Source organism: Apteryx rowi, unplaced genomic scaffold, assembly GCF_003343035.1.
Source record: "Apteryx rowi isolate R43461 unplaced genomic scaffold, aptRow1 scaffold_23, whole genome shotgun sequence".
Lineage (NCBI taxonomy): Eukaryota > Metazoa > Chordata > Aves > Apterygiformes > Apterygidae > Apteryx > Apteryx rowi.
In genome coordinates, this window is record NW_020448641.1 from 1,680,700 (window position 1) to 1,699,101 (window position 18,402).

General features: G+C 38.2%; 1 protein-coding gene across 2 annotated transcripts; it reads left to right on the forward strand.

Moving 5' to 3' along the window:
* The first annotated feature begins 128 nt into the window (after positions 1 to 128).
* CUNH10orf143 (chromosome unknown C10orf143 homolog) lies at positions 129 to 13,631 on the forward strand. 2 transcript variants are annotated; one of them, XR_003253476.1, is made up of 5 exons: positions 129 to 181; positions 4,605 to 4,745; positions 4,864 to 4,929; positions 8,673 to 9,795; positions 12,056 to 13,631. XR_003253476.1 is itself a non-coding variant. In XM_026065679.1 (4 exons), the coding sequence occupies exons 1-4, from the start codon at positions 170 to 172 to the stop codon at positions 8,700 to 8,702; spliced, it is 249 nt and encodes an 82-aa protein (XP_025921464.1). In that variant the 5' UTR covers positions 129 to 169; the 3' UTR covers positions 8,703 to 13,631. The 2 variants fall into 2 exon arrangements, 1 of the variants encoding a protein (XP_025921464.1); XM_026065679.1 differs by having other exon boundaries at positions 8,673 to 13,631.
* Positions 13,632 to 18,402: the final 4,771 nt, after the last annotated feature.

The following is an 18,402-nucleotide window of genomic DNA, read 5'->3' on the forward strand; positions in this document are numbered from 1 at the left end:
CTCCGCGGGCGGCGGCGGCTCAGCCGAGCTGGGCAGCGCCGGGGCGCCCAGGCGGCGGCGGCGGCAGCTGCCCTCGGCACCGTGCGCCTGGCGGAGCTGCAGCGCAGCGGGCGGTGGTGAGGGAGCGGCGTACAGTTAACAGCGTCGCTCGCGGTGATTCCCCACGGGGATGTGCATTGAGGTACATTAAGACCATGCGGGAGTTTGAAATACTTTGAAACACAGCGGTATGCATGAGGAATTAATGCAGAGCAGGCGTGCACCTTTGTGACAACACATGAGCTGTTCTGTGAGAAGAGGACCAGGATGTATATTGATCGTGCTTCTGTGTCACTATATGTAACACTCCGAACAAGTTCCTAAAGTCTTTCTGGCAGTCACATTGCCCAGAGTCGTCACAGAACAGATATGCGGTGCTTTTAGAGGATCTTAAACACTTGTTCTTACTAGGCCGTACCTGACAGCTGCACGTCTCTGAAGGATCTTGCTGCCGAATGTGCTGTTCAGAGTAAGGCTTGTATAAATCTCATCTGGATTTCAGTCCAAGCAGAGATAGTGAGTGTGTACAGAGACTTTCATAATATTAAGTGGTATTTCACTGAACAAGCATCGCTTCTTTTTTTGGCTGGTATTCCTATTACCAGTTGTTGTTATTAATGCTATTTATTTCCTGCTGTCCTAGTTCCAGGAGGTGTCTCAGAAGGACAGTGTGTTAAGAGTTTATATGTTGTACTCCCAGAGTAGGGGTTTTCCACTTTATCTACACTTGTGTGCGTATATTTCTCTAATCAGATTCATTCCAACAAGTTGTCTCTCATCTGCCAGCTAGTAGGCATTTCTCTTCCTAATAAGTGCCAAGCTTTTGAGAAAGTTAACAGGAGCTCCAGGACAACTTGTGCTAGTGTTCATGTTCTTCCTTACTGTTACTTGATCATGACTGCATGGGTGTGACATGAGCAAAAATCTATCTAGTTAGGGGCTAACCTTGTTTATCAGAGAAATACCATTTACAGCTAAAGGAAAAAAAAACCGTTCAGTGAACTTTCAAGTTCTGACTTAACTCACTTAGGCAGAAAAGAAAAAACCTTTCTCCCTTTTTTGAGGTTAGACAGCCAAATGATAACTTTCTTCTGGCTCAAGAATTGCCTTTTGTCTGCTAAGAAAAGCATTAATGAGAGAGCTTTCTGGAGACAGGATAAAATTCTTCCCTCAAATCTCCATGACAGATAGCAGTTCAGCATTTCTGTCACAACCTATGTAGATAGCAGAATATCTGCATCAAGATCTGCAATGAAGCTTTAAAAAGAGAACCTTGCGTATTACAATCCAGTAAATTTGCTATATAGAGAATCCTAGACAAGAGATTTTTCTTTTTTTCATAACAGCAGTTGTTTCAGTCCAGGCACAGTAGAGTCATCATGACTTAATGAGTTAAGTGAACAGCTGAGCTGCAGTAATCACGTGCACTATCACAAATGTGAGGTGAAACACCTGTGCTTAACCTTTTCCATTGTTGAGATGGTGCATAGTAACTTAATTGTGCTCTGCATCTTATAGTACCTGATCGCTGTGGTGCAGGGTTTTTTTAACTGCATAATTTAAAATATTTTCTTTTTTAGATTTTAGCTGATAGCATAAGCCCTAGTGGCAGTGGAGGTAAACTGCTTTATTTTGTATTTTATACCATGCTGTACACACTTTTGCACATTTCGGTTTTCACATCGGAATACTTGCCACTCTTCTCCTTGGGGTTATGTCCTTTTGGGGGTTTTAAAATATTGCGGGTACTGGGACTTAATGTCATTGTGAACACTCTAGCTGGCCTATGAAATGTTACCACTAAATGAACCACCATGTGTGGGATCAGAGAATTCAGTTCCACTAACTGACACAAACAGGGCCAGGCTGATTTTTGTTTTAGGGAGCAACTACTTTGAATAGCCTCTCTTAATCAGTTCCATGCTAATGGCTGTTGTACCTGGGAAAGATTCCTTAGACGACTTCTTTCCCATGGCTCCTCTTGTATGTTATATATATGTACATATGATTTCTTTGTCTTTTGTATATTAATACAGTTATTTGCCTGCATTTCAGAAACTTATTTTACAATTGCTCATTGGTGTTGCATTGGTTTTAAGGCATTTGGGTTTAGACGCAAGTAAAGAGTCAAGTGTTTCCTAGGCTAGGGCTGTTCAGCTGGCTTGTTCTGGACTGGCCTGCAAGCAGAGTTTTCCAGGACAAGGACCTGCAGCCCCTCATGTTCCTTTTACTTTCCCAAACTGAGCCGTCTGCATCTCTTTCAGTAGGGAGCTGGGCACTAACAATGGGGAATATCTATAGGCTACTGTCATTGTCCTTCGTGTAAAGGTATCCAGCAGAGCTAAAGATATAAGACTGAGCTAGATGGAGACAAGTTTTATACTTACGGACAGCTGTTTATGAAATACACAGAAGCTAGCCAGACTTTTAAAAATTTGGCAAACAGAACAGAAATTGTTTGTGACAAACAAATGTATAGGAGATCCTAAAAGTCTTACAGCTAAATCAAAAAGCAACTGGTAGTCTGCCTTAAAAGCATTTTCACATGCATTCAGGTTAGTTATTTGTACATAGCTAGTTTTTGCATCTGTTTAGTTTCATCATTTATGAAAAGTAGCTTCTGTGAGGTCTCTGTCCTTTCAGCAGCAATAAAGTAGCCACAGGCTCATTTTTTGGCATATCTCTTGCAGGCATGTTTTTTCAGGACTTGCCAACTGAAAAAAGAGAAGTTACAGAATATCTTCTTTCCAGGTAGATCTGTTTTCTACCTGTTCTAGGACAGTATATGATTTGCTGTTACTTATCTTGAACTATACTTCCAAGCTGGGTGTAGCATGATCATTCCCTAACAAAATTAGTCATTTTGATGAAATCCTTGCTTGCCTTTTGAATAGCTAGCTTGTTGATCTTTATTAATCAAAAACTTTTTGAATCCTGTGTTAAATGTGTTCTGTTGGCAGGCAGGATTGATGTATTGATTGTTTCTTTACTAAGAGAGAGAATTCAAGGGAATGAAGTCTTCCCAGAAGCCAGCCTCTTCTAGAAACATCGGTATGATGAGATTGTCAGCTAGCTACTCTGTATGCTGAATTTCTGTCACTGATATTAAGTATCTTAACCCCCACCCTCCAAAAAACCCAATACTTTGAATTTATTTTTAACAAGCCAAATTTCTTCTGATGTATGGCAGTAAATCATTTTTTCCTTTTCTCCTTCATCTCACACATCTTGCTAGTTATGCTGCTGTACCACCATGCTGTAGCTTTTAATAAAGGATGAGTTCTGCAGCAACAAAGGCAAGAGAATGTTTTCCCAGTGGAGGGCAGTCTTATCTTTAGAGGACTTTCTCAGACTTTTTGTTATTATATTATTCACTTTCTTAGTACAATACATATTTCACTTTTTGATTTACCTCCCATACAAATATCTTGTATTCCTTCACAGTGTTCTTGTTTCAACTGTTTTCCACTGAGGTTCATGTTGTATTGATCCATTTTATTTTTACATGACATATTCAAATTTTAAATTTAGTTTTTGTGGTTCGGTAGTCTGTTCTGTGGCAACTCATCTTCTGCCTGTGAAACCGTATGCTTGTGAAAGAGATCGAATATTGTTATTCCTAAAACAAAGTTTGTACAGAAAGGTATCAGAAAAAAATTTCAAAAACATCTGTATCTCTTTGGAATTCTGTCAGAGTCAAACCCTGAAATACCTGCATTGGTTTTGAAATTTTCCCTTATTCTGTTAATTTGATATTTCAGTTTCAAGGAGACCCTGGGATTTGGGTAGCCCTCCCACTGCATGGGATAGCAGTCACAAGCCAAGGATAGTCTGCTTAAGGTTTCCTGTTGGAAGATCTCTTCAACCTTACTGGTTCCTAAACAGATTCTTATAGAGTGCTAAAGCAGTACTTTCTGGACACCTTTAATCTTGTAACGGGATGTGAGAAAGACACCCCTGTTCAGGATAACCTGTTCTCTGGAGGTTGTGTGCTTTTGATATGCAGTCATTCAAAAGTCATTCAATACTAGACAACAGTTCAAGTGAAAAGTAGAAAGTTAATTTATCTTATAGCAATGGAAAGCTTTGAAAAGGTGACAATATTCAGAAAAAGATGTAAAGAAATCATTACAAAATATATCTTCAAAACTGTCTGACTTGGCTTCAGGGTTTTCCTTCTGTTTCCTTGATTTAATTAGCTGTTTCACACAACTTCCCATGATCCGCTCCTTTGATAAGCCCCATCCTAAATTATACACTAATGCATGGTGAAGTATAGCCTTGTATCTTCCTTTCCCAGTGGCATTTTATACCCATTTTATGTAACTGAAGCACAGAGACATTTAGTGTTATCTACAGACTTCCCCGCTCATCCTGCATGAGGCACAGTTAGGTACAAAATTTTTTGAGTTCTGGACTAGCGTCTGCTAGGCCTTATTCTACATACAAGATATGCAGCAGAATGGGAGATCTCTATCAGTCATAAACAAGAAAAATACTGCAAACTTATATTCAGTGCCCTACACCTTGCAAAGATATGTAAATATTGCTTTTAATTCTTTCAGAAGCGAGTATGCAAGCAGTTAGAAACCATTCCAAATGAGGCTGATGTTTGCTTCATTGATTGTGCTATGGAGTTGGATTCTAAACAGAAAGTCTCCACTGACTGTGTTCCTCAAGCTGCAAAGACAAATCAAGATTCAATGGTACGTTTACATCATCAACAATATCTATTTATTAGAAGAATATTTTTAAAATATGTTTTATAATAAAATTGCAAGTAATTGCTTTTTTGATGGTTTTGTATGTGTTTTTGTTAATTAGATTTTTGAAAACCATGGAAGCAGAGGTACTGCCCAGCCTTGCCCAAGATGTATTGCTGGAGAATCTGTAAGTATATTAACCTTCTTTCCATGACATAAAAGATAGACTTGTTCTTAAGTATTAGATCCATAAAACATAAAGTTAATAAAAACCGCAATTACATTTCTCAGGAATAAAGCATGTAAATAAAAGAAGGCAGATTGATTTAGCGCTTCTGAGGTATGCCAGCAGAGTACAAACTAATATGTTTCCAGCATCAGTTGGAAATATAGAGACTGCAAACACATTTTTCAAATTCACTCTAAAAAGCAGAGTTTAGGAAGTAACTAAAGCCCACAATAACATACAACTTCCTCTACCCCCTCTTTTATCTTTCTTCATTTATCTGATGATGATAAAATATTCAGGAATTCCATTCTATCTCCTTTTTTTTCTTTTTCCTCCAACTTGATACTTCCTTGCCAAAAAAACAGCAGCCTAAAAATATTGCACCGTAGACATGCTAGCACTAGTTTTAAACTAGTTAACTAAAGAACCAATGGCAATCAGAACTTGGCACAGACAACTTGAGTTTTCTGAAAAGCAGAGTAAGTACTTGGACAGTTGAATAGTGCTGAGTTCTGTGCTGCTACAAATAGGCTCCTCTTGATATCCAAGTAAGCTAATTAAAATCTATGGGGTTTTTTATTTATGTAGGCTGTAGTCACAGCTGTGATTTGGCACAATGTGATATGCCGTAATACTGCAGCAGTAGTACTAGACTCTCCCACTAATAGATGATCTTAACTGCTCTCTTTTTCCGAGGAAAAAAGGCTAAAGCCTTCAAAGGATCCTGTCTGGAAAACAGTGAAAGAGATTATGGTGTTTTTACAGTTTCATTTTTCACACAAATTGTCTAACCAACATTTAGGAAGTCTCTCAAACTGTGAGCTGCCATTAACTTCTGTTTGCATCCTCTGCATCCTTTTGAACCATCATAGGGGATTCTTTAGAGAGCCAAAAACAAGGAGAGGTTTGGGGAATGCCGTGCATTTCTTTAAAAAGACTGGATGTTTATAGCAACACCTTTAATCTGATGGAATTAATGGCAAAATTTCCATTGAATGCCATAAGACTTAGGTTGCTCTCATAAGTCAGGAGTTGTGACTAAAAAGAGATTTGGTATCTGTGTTGATTTATTTCTGCTCATCTTTAAAAACAAAATAGAAACCAGATCCATGGCTGACTCCAGGAATATAGAAATTAGTGTGACCACATATTTGAATTACCAAATTTGAACTTTTCAAATGTATTTGTTCAAATGTGTTACCATCTTTGGGGGCTTGGAGATCTTAAAGAGCATCTTGGGATTGAAACCCAAGCTGGCACGTTTGGAGGTCAGTTTTGTTATAATGCAGAACTACAATGCCTATATTATGGTTTGTAAAATTCTTCTATAGTGGGAACCGGTTAATTTTGGAAAGCTGTGACTGGTTTTATGTAACATGAGTATAAATAACTTTATTTCAAATAACACCATTTCTGTTTTAAGTCAGATTAGCCTGAAGTATTCTTCTTCATGTGGCTTACTAGTGAACATGAGATCAAAAATACAAAGCCAAATAACTTGGAGGGTAAAATTCACCTCTTGCGCAAGCATTGATGTATTGAAGTTTGGCATAACGGATGACTTATTCTGATCACTTTAAATGTTTTCTAGTTGGTGAGATCAGCTACAATTATAAGAATTAAGGAAAACAATTTGTTAGCTTTACACAGTAAGAATTGGGTTCCTGAAAACTGAACCATTTTTTTGCTTGACTCTTTTTGTGCTTTCAGTACGTCATCTCAAGTTATTGTTATAAAAGTCTGAAGCCCTTGTAGAGCTACTTGCTAGACTTTTTGCTAGATTTGCCACATATCATTGACTTGAACTGTGAAAATGCTTTACTCAAAGCAGGGTGATTTTTAAATATGACTGAATCCATGGAAATCAGTTTCATCTGTGTGCCCTGTAGTAGGGAAAGAGTTTATCTGTGTCTGTTACAGGAAAGCATAATGTCAGATACAGCTTAGAGTTTAAGGATTAAAATATAATGTTTAGTAATGGAATAGGGAAGTTAGTGTATATATTCAGTTCTCTAACCTGGATAAAAGAAAAACATGATTGCTTCTGCACTGATAGCTTGCTCTTGCAGAGAGGAGAGGCTCTCTTTGGCTCCCAGGTCCGGTTAGGAAAGTTTGCTAGTTTGGACATAATGCCACCTGAAGACAGGACTAGAGCACCTGGAACTGCGTTTCAGTATAGCTGAGTTCATGTTGTGTCGAGCTCCTGGCTTGTGTGAGTGTGTTTGCATTCAGAGCATAATTTGTTCATAACTCTACATATGGGTAATGAACTGATCATATAGATTTGTTCATTGTGTTCTCTTTGGATAATCAGTTGTTTGTGGTCATTATCATAACAAATGATGTAGTTATACTTTGATAAATTTGGTAGGAACTACATTACTAAATTATCTTAAAATTATCTTAAAATAATACAAAGCTTATATTAAACAGACAGTGCTTAGTAAACTGGTATTAACTCAGATAACTTTCTTCAAAGTTAAAGTTTCACTTCAGGAACATCAGAGACTGTCACAGTAGTCAATGCATCATGGAAACCATTCAGAATAGCTAAAATGAATGTGAGGGAGGAGCCTACAGGCAGAAAAAGATTATTAATGTTGCCATTTATTTTCATAATTGAGAACAGTTTTAAAATTCTAATAAGAAGCTGTGTTTTCTACAGATGATAGGGAAATTCAGTAAATAAAACATCCAAATTGGGACAAGTCAAACACAAAGCATATTCAACTGAGACAGTTGTTCATGGCTGTAGGTAGTCTCATCAGCATTGTATTTTGCATCAAGAAATCCTAATATTTATGGAGCTAATAGGTAATGTGAGTAACTTCACTAGCATCAGCATTCCTGAACACATTTAAGTCTGTTTCAGTACTGTAAGTACCTTGAACTTCAATATGTATTTAAATATAGGATCATGATTATTATGGTTTGTGCTTTTAACCTTTAGATCTCTTTCCTACATTTAATGACTACCACATTTCAGAAGGAATGATAGAATTGTATTAAACCTGAACTTGAAAAAAGAGTACTACTTCAATTCTTGGAATTTTTATAAGCTTTCATTGGACTAATGTGTTATTGGCTATTTAGGCAAGGACTTAGAAGAAGTGCTAAGTAGAAAAGAAGGAAGCTAGGTAGGATTTTGGTGTGGGAAACACCATCATTCTTAAGATTTTCCTGTCTTACATGGTAACTAGAGGTGAACTTTCTTGTTTTAAAGGTAATACTGTGAATACATTTTTTTAAACTGATACAAAACCTTAAAATGTGATATAAACAAATGCAAACTTAAGTTTTAAATAACATTTGCCAATCAGAAAACAAATTTCTGTCCTAGCCTCAAAATCTGTAAACACTTAGTAGTTAAATAGAGTAAAACATCTGATGTTATAGATATCTGTATGATGCTAAAATTGCCTGTATCCTGTAGGCATGGTTTAACCTGATGTGCAAAACTACTGTCATAATGCAATCATGCTCCTCCTACAGATTACGTTGAGAATTCCCTTTACTCTCCAGACTCTTGTAATTGCCCATGAGTTATTCAGGGAGAAAGGGAACATTTGTGATGCTGTTAGTGGAACTGTTGCACAGTTTCTTTTTTAAAAAAAAGTTTGAAAATGTACATTATTAAAAGAATTAAGAAGAAAAGTTTTTAATCAGCTAATTTTTAATGACATGGAACTTTGTCATTTCAGGGACACTTCAACCATATTCTGGGCTTCTAGAAATTGAGAGATGGCAAATCAGCAACACTTTTTACATTCTAAGGATGCACATGTGAACACTGTACTGCTGGATATCTGTACATCCGTTCTACTAATGGCGTGGACTTGTGTGTGTTATTAAGCATATAGCAGTTTGCTGTATGTGTTACTCTTTCATTGCACTATTCTGTATATCTTTGTTTTTACACTTGAAAAATGCTTTTAAGGTAGCTCAGTGTGTGAAAAAAGTGACACTAAGCTTGGTTTAACTTTTTAGAATAATTTAGCTGATTTGGCTTTTGGCCCAGTCTTTACCTGGGACTGGGCCAAAGGTAGTGTTGATAAAAGACATTTTCCTGTCTCTTATGTGCTTTCCCTGATAGCCTTGGGGAGCGATCCTTGCATTTACATGGATACAAGGCCTACAGTTGTATCTGAGCTGTATATAAGTAGGCAGAAATGGGAGGACTCTTTTCAGTTTCAGAGATAGAGCTATGCAGTTTTGCATCTATACAAAGGGTAGTAAAAGTCCTATTGAAGCCTGCACTTTTTTTAATCCAAAATAAGCATCCAATTCAGGTATCTTATGTGTTAAACTTGTAATTTTTTTGTAACAAACGCGGTGTGCAAATGTGGCAGATAAACAGTTAACAGAAGAAGTAAAATTATTTGAACAACACACTGTAATGCAAATGAATGGTAGTTCAGCTCTGTGCGGTGTTCTCAAAGTTGTTAAAGATACCATCTGACATTCCGTGAATCTGTCTTTCCCATTATTGTGATATTAGATCCAATCTGTTCATTTAAAAGGTCTTGAACTTGTTAGCCAGCATGGTTTAGCTGGCTTGCCACAAACCATTTCATCTAAAATTTACTGGTATTTATGACTATGTAATTCTTAAACATATTCAGATTTTTAGACTTTCTAAGATAGCTGAGTTGTGGTGTTGGGGTTTGACACTTCAGTGGATGCTCTGGGACAGGCAGCAGCGTTCCGAAGCTCAGAACCAACAGGCAGAATGCCTCTGCGTTAGAGGCAGATTGCTGTGACCTCCCAAACGTCGCAGAGAAGCCATGCCCGCTCTCTGGGAAACTGCTGAGCTACAGCGTGCAGGTACAGTTCAACCCAAAACAGATATGGCTGCCACAACAGCATTTGGCTTCTCCTGTTTGGAGAGCAGCTAGGAACCAGTCTAAATTAAAATGGTAGCTCCAAAGTCACAACAAGCTAGTGACAGGTCTTTAACGGTAGGGTTTACCAGGCTATGGGATGCTTAGACGAAGCTTTTTTTCCTGGTCCTAGAATGCTTTCCGTATTGGGTGTGGAGTTGTAGCTGGCACTGAGTTGACTGTTATTAAGAAGATACTCTTCCTAAATAAACTAATACCATATAAACATTGAATTCAAATAAGTGATAGATGAGGAAATAGGTCTATAAAGCAGAGCTTCAAAAAATTGGCATCCAAACTGTTTTGTTAGGAAAAAATAAATTTCTTCCAAAACATTATAAATTTTAGTTACATTGAAAATAAATCCTTTCAGAGCATGAAATATTTCAAACACTTCAAAACTTTATTTAATCAAAAAAAAAAAAAAAGTACAGTCTGGTCAAAGACCAAGTCTGTAAGAAACACAGTGATTTTTTTAAAAGTTGCATTGGGACTGTTACCTTGAAGATACAAAACTCATCCTGAATCCCCCCACTCCCAGTACAGATTGATAAATGCAGTAGTATCTATCCAAGCTATAAAGGAGCTTATCCTGACTTGAGAAGACAGTAGTGCATAAGCAAATTCCCATATATTGAGGTCAGAGTTTATCAATTAGTGCAACGTAATAATACAAAAGGTATTCTGAAGAGACTGATGTTTACTCCAAAAGTACATATGAACTAGTTATCTCAGTAAGAAATATATTGTGGACAAATCGCCAAATCAGTTTTACAAAATTTTCCAATCCATGTTTTTTAAAAACGCAGGTAACAATAGGAGTCAAAAAAAAGATAGGCATCAATTTCTGTACTGTGAGAACTCAGATAGCTAGTTGAAGGTAAAAGGCTAAAAAGTATCTGAAAAGTTAGTTATTGCAGAATAACTGAAAACCTGGTACGTTTCATTGAGTAAAATCTATGACGAGTAATGATGAGTAGAACAGTGTGTAGTCAAAATTTAGGACAGGCAAAGAAGAAAATATCAAAAGTAGACTTGGATTCCATTATGGAAAAGTTTTCTGCTAGAATATATTGGAGCAAAGAAGCATATTATCGGTTTGAAAACATAGGGGGATGATATGTGTATGGATCATCAAACCAGCAAGGATGTTTTCTGTTTAAATAATTCGAATTTTGTTGTGTTAAGAAWTTACAGATAGGACTGATGCATGTATTTTTTCTGTTTGCCTTAAGCTTACTGTGTTTTAATCTGGTATGGAACATGGCAAAAGTGAAAATCAATTGGTTTTCCTTATGGTCTCCATAGTTTTTATATCATACTCCTTCTAATTGCTCTCCTTTTAGATTAGCTGTTATTTGTTTTTTTGTAAAGTCTCATCTTACATAAATCACGGGATTGGTCGTAGTTCTTGGCTGCATTACAGCAGGCTGATGAAGTCATACTAGTGTTCGATTATAATGTAATTTTTTCATATCAGTCTTCTCATTGTTACTGTACACTGTGCAGATATTACACTGTCCACAGTGACTCTCAAGACTGTCCTTGGAGATTACTGCATCTATACAGCTCAACAGGATACGAGAACTTTATACTGGTTTAAGTCTGTAATCTGCAACATGAACGTGGGCCTGTTCTTTACATTGTTGCAGATGTAATTGTTTCAAATCTAACTGATTAGCAGTTATGTTATTTACATGTACATTTTGAACATCTAAATGCTATATTATAGAACATAAACTCGAGTAAAATTGTCACAAGTATTTTTTTTTTTTTTTTTTTACTTTTTTTTACTTTAACTCTTTTTACCTTTTCCATTTTCCAGGAACACCATATAGGATAGCAGTAGGGTCAATTCTATAATAATGTTTAATAAAAAAATAACTATTCACCTACCAATTTAATCTGTTTTGAGAATGAACTTGAGAAAGGGGTGTAGAAATAGATTAAGTAGTGGAAGGTTAACTTCCCCTCATTTTCCACCTATCCCAATTACCATTGTCACGTAGTTACACTGAGTGTAAATAAAACGTGTTAGTGCAGGAAAGGAATGAAAAATGATTATATAAAAACAGCTTTTGATACAGAAATGTGGTGCCTCTCTTCCTTAGCAAAGATATGAAAGGATACCTGTCTATATCTTTCTATTCCTTCAGATTTTATGAGTGTTTTAACTTTTGCATCCCTAACTTCTCAATTTCCAGGGTAATTTTCCCTAGTTGCTTAACTGCAAAAGTACCAGACTGGGCCAGCTGAGACCACCTAGTTCAATATCCAGAAGCTCTAGTGACTAACAGTGGACACGTGGAAAGAGCTGTCTTAGACTAGACAGGACACATTGAGTGGAAACATTCTAAACGTACACTAAAATCAGTGTTTTACACCAGGTTTGTTGTGGGCGTTGCTTCATTTCTTGCCTCTTAGCCTTGAACATCAGATATTACAAAGACACTGAAAATGTCGATAGCTTCCAATGGCATTTTTGTCTTCACAGTTGTTTGTTGACATAAAATGTATTGGCCCTCAGGAGAATGTTAAACTTGACTTTTCCCTTTTAATATTAAGCATTGGTGTCTTTGCTATGTAAGAAATAATTTCTGTACTACTAGAATTCAAGTGTGTGTGTGTGTGTGTGTGTGTGTATACTCATATTCATTTAATTCACATGGTGTAAGTATACTCTGTCTAGCATTTGTTTAAAAAATAGCTCCTTTCTATTTTTTCTTGAGTTGGCTCACGTTAAAAATAATAATAATAATTAAGCCTCTGGGAACTGCAATTTAAGGTAGGAGGGAGAGGAAGGGTAATTTTTATTCAGCATTCTAAATTATTGTTTATTACATGAGGCCAAAAGTCCTAACAAAAACTTGGCCAGATTTTACTTACTTTTCTGGGAATGCTACTACTGATAAATAAAGTACTCTGTATAGATGTAAATTTGATTATATTCTATGTACAGTATCCAAATGTGAAATAACTGGTGGTGTTCATTTCATGAGCCTAAATTCATGTGCAAACTCTTCATTTCTTTATGGGGCAAAGCAGCATCTGCCGTGTATCATTGCTTCTGCTTTCTTTGGTCCTTGTCAAATGGCTGCTAGTCTATTCCTTCTAAAGTGTTAACTGACATTTTTGGCCAGTTCTCAGAAACCTCATCATTATTCCTGATTTTTCACAAACAAGTTCATACATTTGTAGATAAACTTTAAAGTGAGTCTTTAGGCTAGAAAGTATTTGAGTGGTTTTTTTTCCTAATGGAGTAAGGAATGCATTTATAAATCAGCTAGTGTGAAAATAAATTGTACTTGAAATAGTTTAATATATTGAAGACTTATAATACTGGTATTTTTTAAATAGATATACTGTATTTGTCATTTGTTTCAAGATTTGCCATTAGTCAGAATCATAAAGCTATTGTAATAGGTACAGATGAATGCAGTACAGGTTTGGACGGGTAAATATTTCTTCAAAGCAGATTTGTGTCAGATCTGCGGTAGTACCACAAATTTATTTTTGTAAGACTTCTTCACCTCACCTATTACCATAGTAATAACTATGGAATTTTGCTTTCTTAATAAATTTTATATGCTCTTTATATTAATATTATGTTTTGTACACACAATAACTTGAGTGATACTTTATTTACGTGTGTATAGTAAATTAGACATACAGCCTGTTTTTAATTCAAGTAAAAATGATATAATCTAGTATTTTTAACTTTGTATTTTGTAAATTGTTACTATTGGAAGCAGAATCATTAAACACCACTTTGGCTACCGTATGAAATTGACTGTTTTTCTTTTGTTATTCCATTAATAATTGAATCGTGTTCTGCAGACACCAAGGCATAAAGGTAAATAAAAACTGATTCTGGTTCATACTATACAAAGTGCGATTTCCACAATATAGCCCACACAGTTTTTGCCCCTCACTGGCTAGATATATGAATGATATGCAAAATCAATATTCTGAAATGAAGTAATTCCTCTATAGGTTTGGTTTAATAGAGTTAAGCTTTAGTATTCTTCAAATGTTCCTCCCCCTCTGTGTTTCCAGTTTTTTTCTTCCTCACCTAGTTGGACTATTTTAGGATTAGATCTAAGTTCCTGTAGACTTCAGTAGAAAGGTAGGTGCCTAGATACCTGTGTGAATCAAAGCTGTGATCTCTTCCAACTTACGGCTTTATTTAGGTGATCGTTTTACTTCACATAGTGTGATTTTGAAGCAAATTCCCCAACCATTGCCATTTGCTGTGAATTGTTTCAGTTTTTAGCATACTTCTAGTGCCTGTGTAGCAGCTCCTTCCAGGAGCGGTCCAACCTAGGACCTCCATTCCAGGTGCACATCAAATACCAGCCAGCCCTCGGGGGTCCGCAGGCGTCGGAGCCGAGCCTGGTCCTTCGGGCGCTTCTGTTCGGTGCGGCGGACTAGACAATCTGGTCCGGAGTAAAACCTCCGGCTGCACGTAGCATAGGTGTAGGGGCCTCGACACGAGCTGCCGCGGGGGCTCTTCACCCGCTCTACGGGGTTGCCAGCCAGCGCACCCCGAGCCTGCGCTGTCCGTCCGATCCCCAAAGAGGCTGTTGCACTGTATTGCAGAGGCCTGTTGTTGCAAGGCTCAGTGAGACACCTAGGTGCAAAGTCCTCACGAGGACTCAAAATGCAGCTGCTAAGCCAAATACAGGATGCACTGCATTTTAAAGCCCTTACTTTAAATAGCCATTTCTGCAAAATCTTCAAAAAATGGAATGAAACTTGCTCGAGGAATAAATACATGTTTATTTATTTACATGCTTGCATTTATTCCTGTTATAGAGAAGAATTCTTTTAAATGGCTGCCTTGGAAAAACGTAACACTTGCCAAACAGCGCGGTCCAGCGTTCCTGGGAAGGGAACAGTCGTACTCAGGAATGGCGATAGTGAAACCAAGGGGAGGGAGGGTGAAGGCAGAGGTGTTTGCTGACTTTTCTTCTTTTTTTTGTCACATACAGGCCTGCAGGTGCTGAGTGTAAAGTAACTTTGTCTATTTATGGATGAACGCAGGATTTTGACTGGATAGAACTGTACATACATTTTGTATAAAGGTGAGCAGATGAAACACTATTCAAGAGAACTAGGCCTGGTTTGATGTCCGAAGTAGCAAGAGTGCATGTGAAAGGGGCAGGATGAGTACGTCATTGATGAAAATAATAAATACATTGCACATGTTGTGTAGCATCTTGTACTAGGTTTAGTTGTTTTAGACTATGGTAATAGTGTTCACTTAATTATTCACTTGCTAATAATTACTTGTTGACTTCATCTTGGCTGCTAACAAAAAAAGAAACTTTGTTTCTGGCATGTGGGGGGTTTAAAGGCAGTCTGTACTTGACTGGCCACGAAGCCAAGAAATTTATAGTTACAACATATCTATTGAAAATAATACATTTAAAAATGAATGGTGTTTATGCCGACATTACTAGGGAAAACTGAAAGCCTGTAAGTATGAAAACCTTGGCAACTCTCCTGAGAACCGAGTATGAGGGTTCCTGAGAACATAATATGATATTCTATAGTAGCAGATTAATAGTCACAAGTTAATAATACTATATTTGCATTGATTGCTGGCAGCAATTATAACATTAAAAGTTACACCTTGACGTTTAATCATGCATGAAACTTCTATTGAAAATAATTGCATATAAAGACGAGTAAACATGGGTCTGATAAGTACAAGGAGTTTGCATGCTGGTGAGACAGATATTTTACTGAAGTGACTTGCACAGAAAACTAAAATTCACAGACAGAGCTGGAAACTCTAGGGAGAAAACAAAGTGAAAAACAAAGTTGTTTGGGCCAGGCTCTATGGCCCAGGGTTCCCTGTGTTTCCCTTACCTAACATATAACATACCGCACCCCTAAATGGGGCCTACACCAACAGGTTCCTGTTCTCCAAGGTTTCTCGGTCGTGACAAGTTTTACCGGTGAGCCGTGGGCTTCCCCAGGTCAAAGACCATCTGGATTGATCTGTTGCTGTGGTTCTGCCTTCCCTAGTTGTTCCCGACTCTTTCACAAGTAAGCAAGAGAAAGATCGGCGGTCTTGTTTTGTTTTCAGACACAAAAATCAACCAGCCCGGGACTGGTTGTCAAATAGCCATTTATTGATCTGAACCTCACCTTCTGCCAAAGACCAGGGCCCTCACCGACTTTTAAGAAAGATTTGCCGTTACATGACTACGTATGCACTAAGGTCTCTAAATTGTGGCATCCCAATTGGAAAATGTTGCTCTCTGTTCTTTGCTGTAATACATTAAACTGTGCTTCTGAGTCTGAGTTTTCAAATAATAGCTTTTAGAAACCTAAATAACAACTTGCTTGATGTTTGAGCACCCCATGGGATATGGTCCCTGCCAATACTAATGTGCACACGTTCAATAAATGATGGATCTTATTTAGCACTACATATATATTGTATTAGCTTCTGAAGTTCGTAATACTTAGTACCGTTTGCTTTGTAGAATCAGATGTACAGTAGTGATATTTGTGTATGATTATAGTGTTGTTACTGAAACAATATAGAAATCACTGCATGATATTTGCTTGCAACACAGGGTGTCATTCATGAGTTATACATAAATGGCAGCTTTACATATTTAAAAGGAACATGGACTGCTTCATATCTGAAGTATGTTTCCCAGGAGATAACACCACCATTTGATCTATTTTTGATTAAAATGTAAAAATTAAAAATTAAATCAAATGGTAGTATAATTCCTTAGGGAAAACATACTTCAGTTATGAAGTATTCCCCATAGTAACCTTGAGAATCTTACAGCTGTATTGTCTCATCTGTAGGTGGTCTTTTTATGTCTCACATAATTAAAATGAATTGCTGTTAGAGAACCCATACTACTGCATACAGATTTATGAACCTTGAGGCACCTCCATTCACAGACAAACAGCGATATCAAAGGCTAACGGAGCCGATACGCTGCATCCAGGCAGGTGCTGGTAACCGCGGCGTGTACGGGTGAGCACCAGTTACCTGCGTCTCGCCGGAGTAAACAAGGAGCATGCCGTGAAACGGTAATACATTTCCAATAAAGAACGGTTTCTAAAGAACCGTCGTGTACAGGACAACTATGTTATGCTGCGTTTTGTTGTAGAACGCAGTCGTCAAAATATTCAAAGAGCATTTTCTATGCTAAGGAATGGCTAATATGTCACCAGAAAAAAATTGTGAAATTGGATTTACTAGGAAAATGTGCTCTACAAAATCTAATGCAACTTGTGTATATCAAGCCGCTTTATGAGACTGACTCAGAATATGGGAATGCGTATTTGATAAGATTAGAGAATAGTGGGGATCAGAAAAAATAAGGCTATAGAATTTGCATTCACATTTTCACATATCTGAAGGACAAAAGTGTCATTTATTTTTTGTTTGGTTTTGATTCTCTTGGCCCTGTTAACGCTATCCATAACAATGGCTTGTGACTGTGCATTCTGCTCAGACTGTAATTAAAACTTCCGTAACATATATTTCAATAAAAGAAACCGAGATGCCAACAAGATGCCTGGATGTAATGCTTAAATAAAGTCAAAAAAAAAAAATCTAACAATGAAAATACAAAGTCTAAGAGTAATGCCTCGTAGACACATTCTGTAATGAGCAGCAGGAGCGTTCACGTTTCAATGTGGTACTTGAAAGAAAATGTCTCTGATCTTCTAGTTTCTTTCTAGAGAGGAGTTTTTAATGTAAAATCAGACTAAATGCCTCCTGTAATTGCACAGTGAGAGGCCTGTGAAGTTCCGGGAAGACTGTGGATGTGATGCAGAAGTTGTCCGCCCTGCACCAGGAGCTCCACTCGCCCGGCTTCATACCCAGCACCCGGCAGTGGCTGTGAGCGCTGCCGTCATCACCTGGAAGTACGGGCGAGCGCGTAGACTTTTCCTCCTCCCTTCGGGTCCGCTCGGTCAGGAGGGAAGCTCTGAGACTCGTAGTCATAATATTCGTGTTTTCACGCATCTGAAAGACAGAATGTCAGCTGGATAAAGCAGAACCTTCTAAACTAAAAACACTACCAAAAAAAAAAGGCAAGAAAAAAGATCGCCCAAAATGTGATAGTTAAGACCGTGGTGTTGCAAGATGCTTCCTGGGGGTGAGATTTGCCTCCACCGAGTTGCCAGGCAAAACGCTCGCCGTTATGAATTGGGCCCTAATAGGTCCCTAACAGATTTCTCGCGCGTGTCCTGCGCCCCCGGGAACGCCGAGGCGCTTCCAGGGCCAGGCAGCTAGCGCAGCGCCTGCCGCAGCCCCGCCGGGGCCGCTCGGCGCCCTCCCGCGTCGCACCAAGCGGCTCCTCTCGGCGCCGCCCGGGCCCCTTCCAGAGCTGGCGGCGTCGGCACCCGCCACCCGCACGCTCGCACCCACGACGGGCTGGCCAAGGAATCCCTGCGGGATCCGTCCCCAGGGCCGTCGGCCACGGAAAGGTTCTGCGAAGCTTTGAAAGACGTCGATGTACCAGAGATGCCGATTTCAAAATAAGCCCGACAGCGGATTCAGATCGAC

Coding starts and splice junctions, on each gene's coding strand:
- CUNH10orf143 (XM_026065679.1), top strand. Junction 4,746..4,863: donor AGACAAATCAAGATTCAATG/GTACGTTTACAT, acceptor TTTGTTAATTAG/ATTTTTGAAAACCATGGAAG. Junction 4,930..8,672: donor GATGTATTGCTGGAGAATCT/GTAAGTATATTA, acceptor TTGTCATTTCAG/GGACACTTCAACCATATTCT.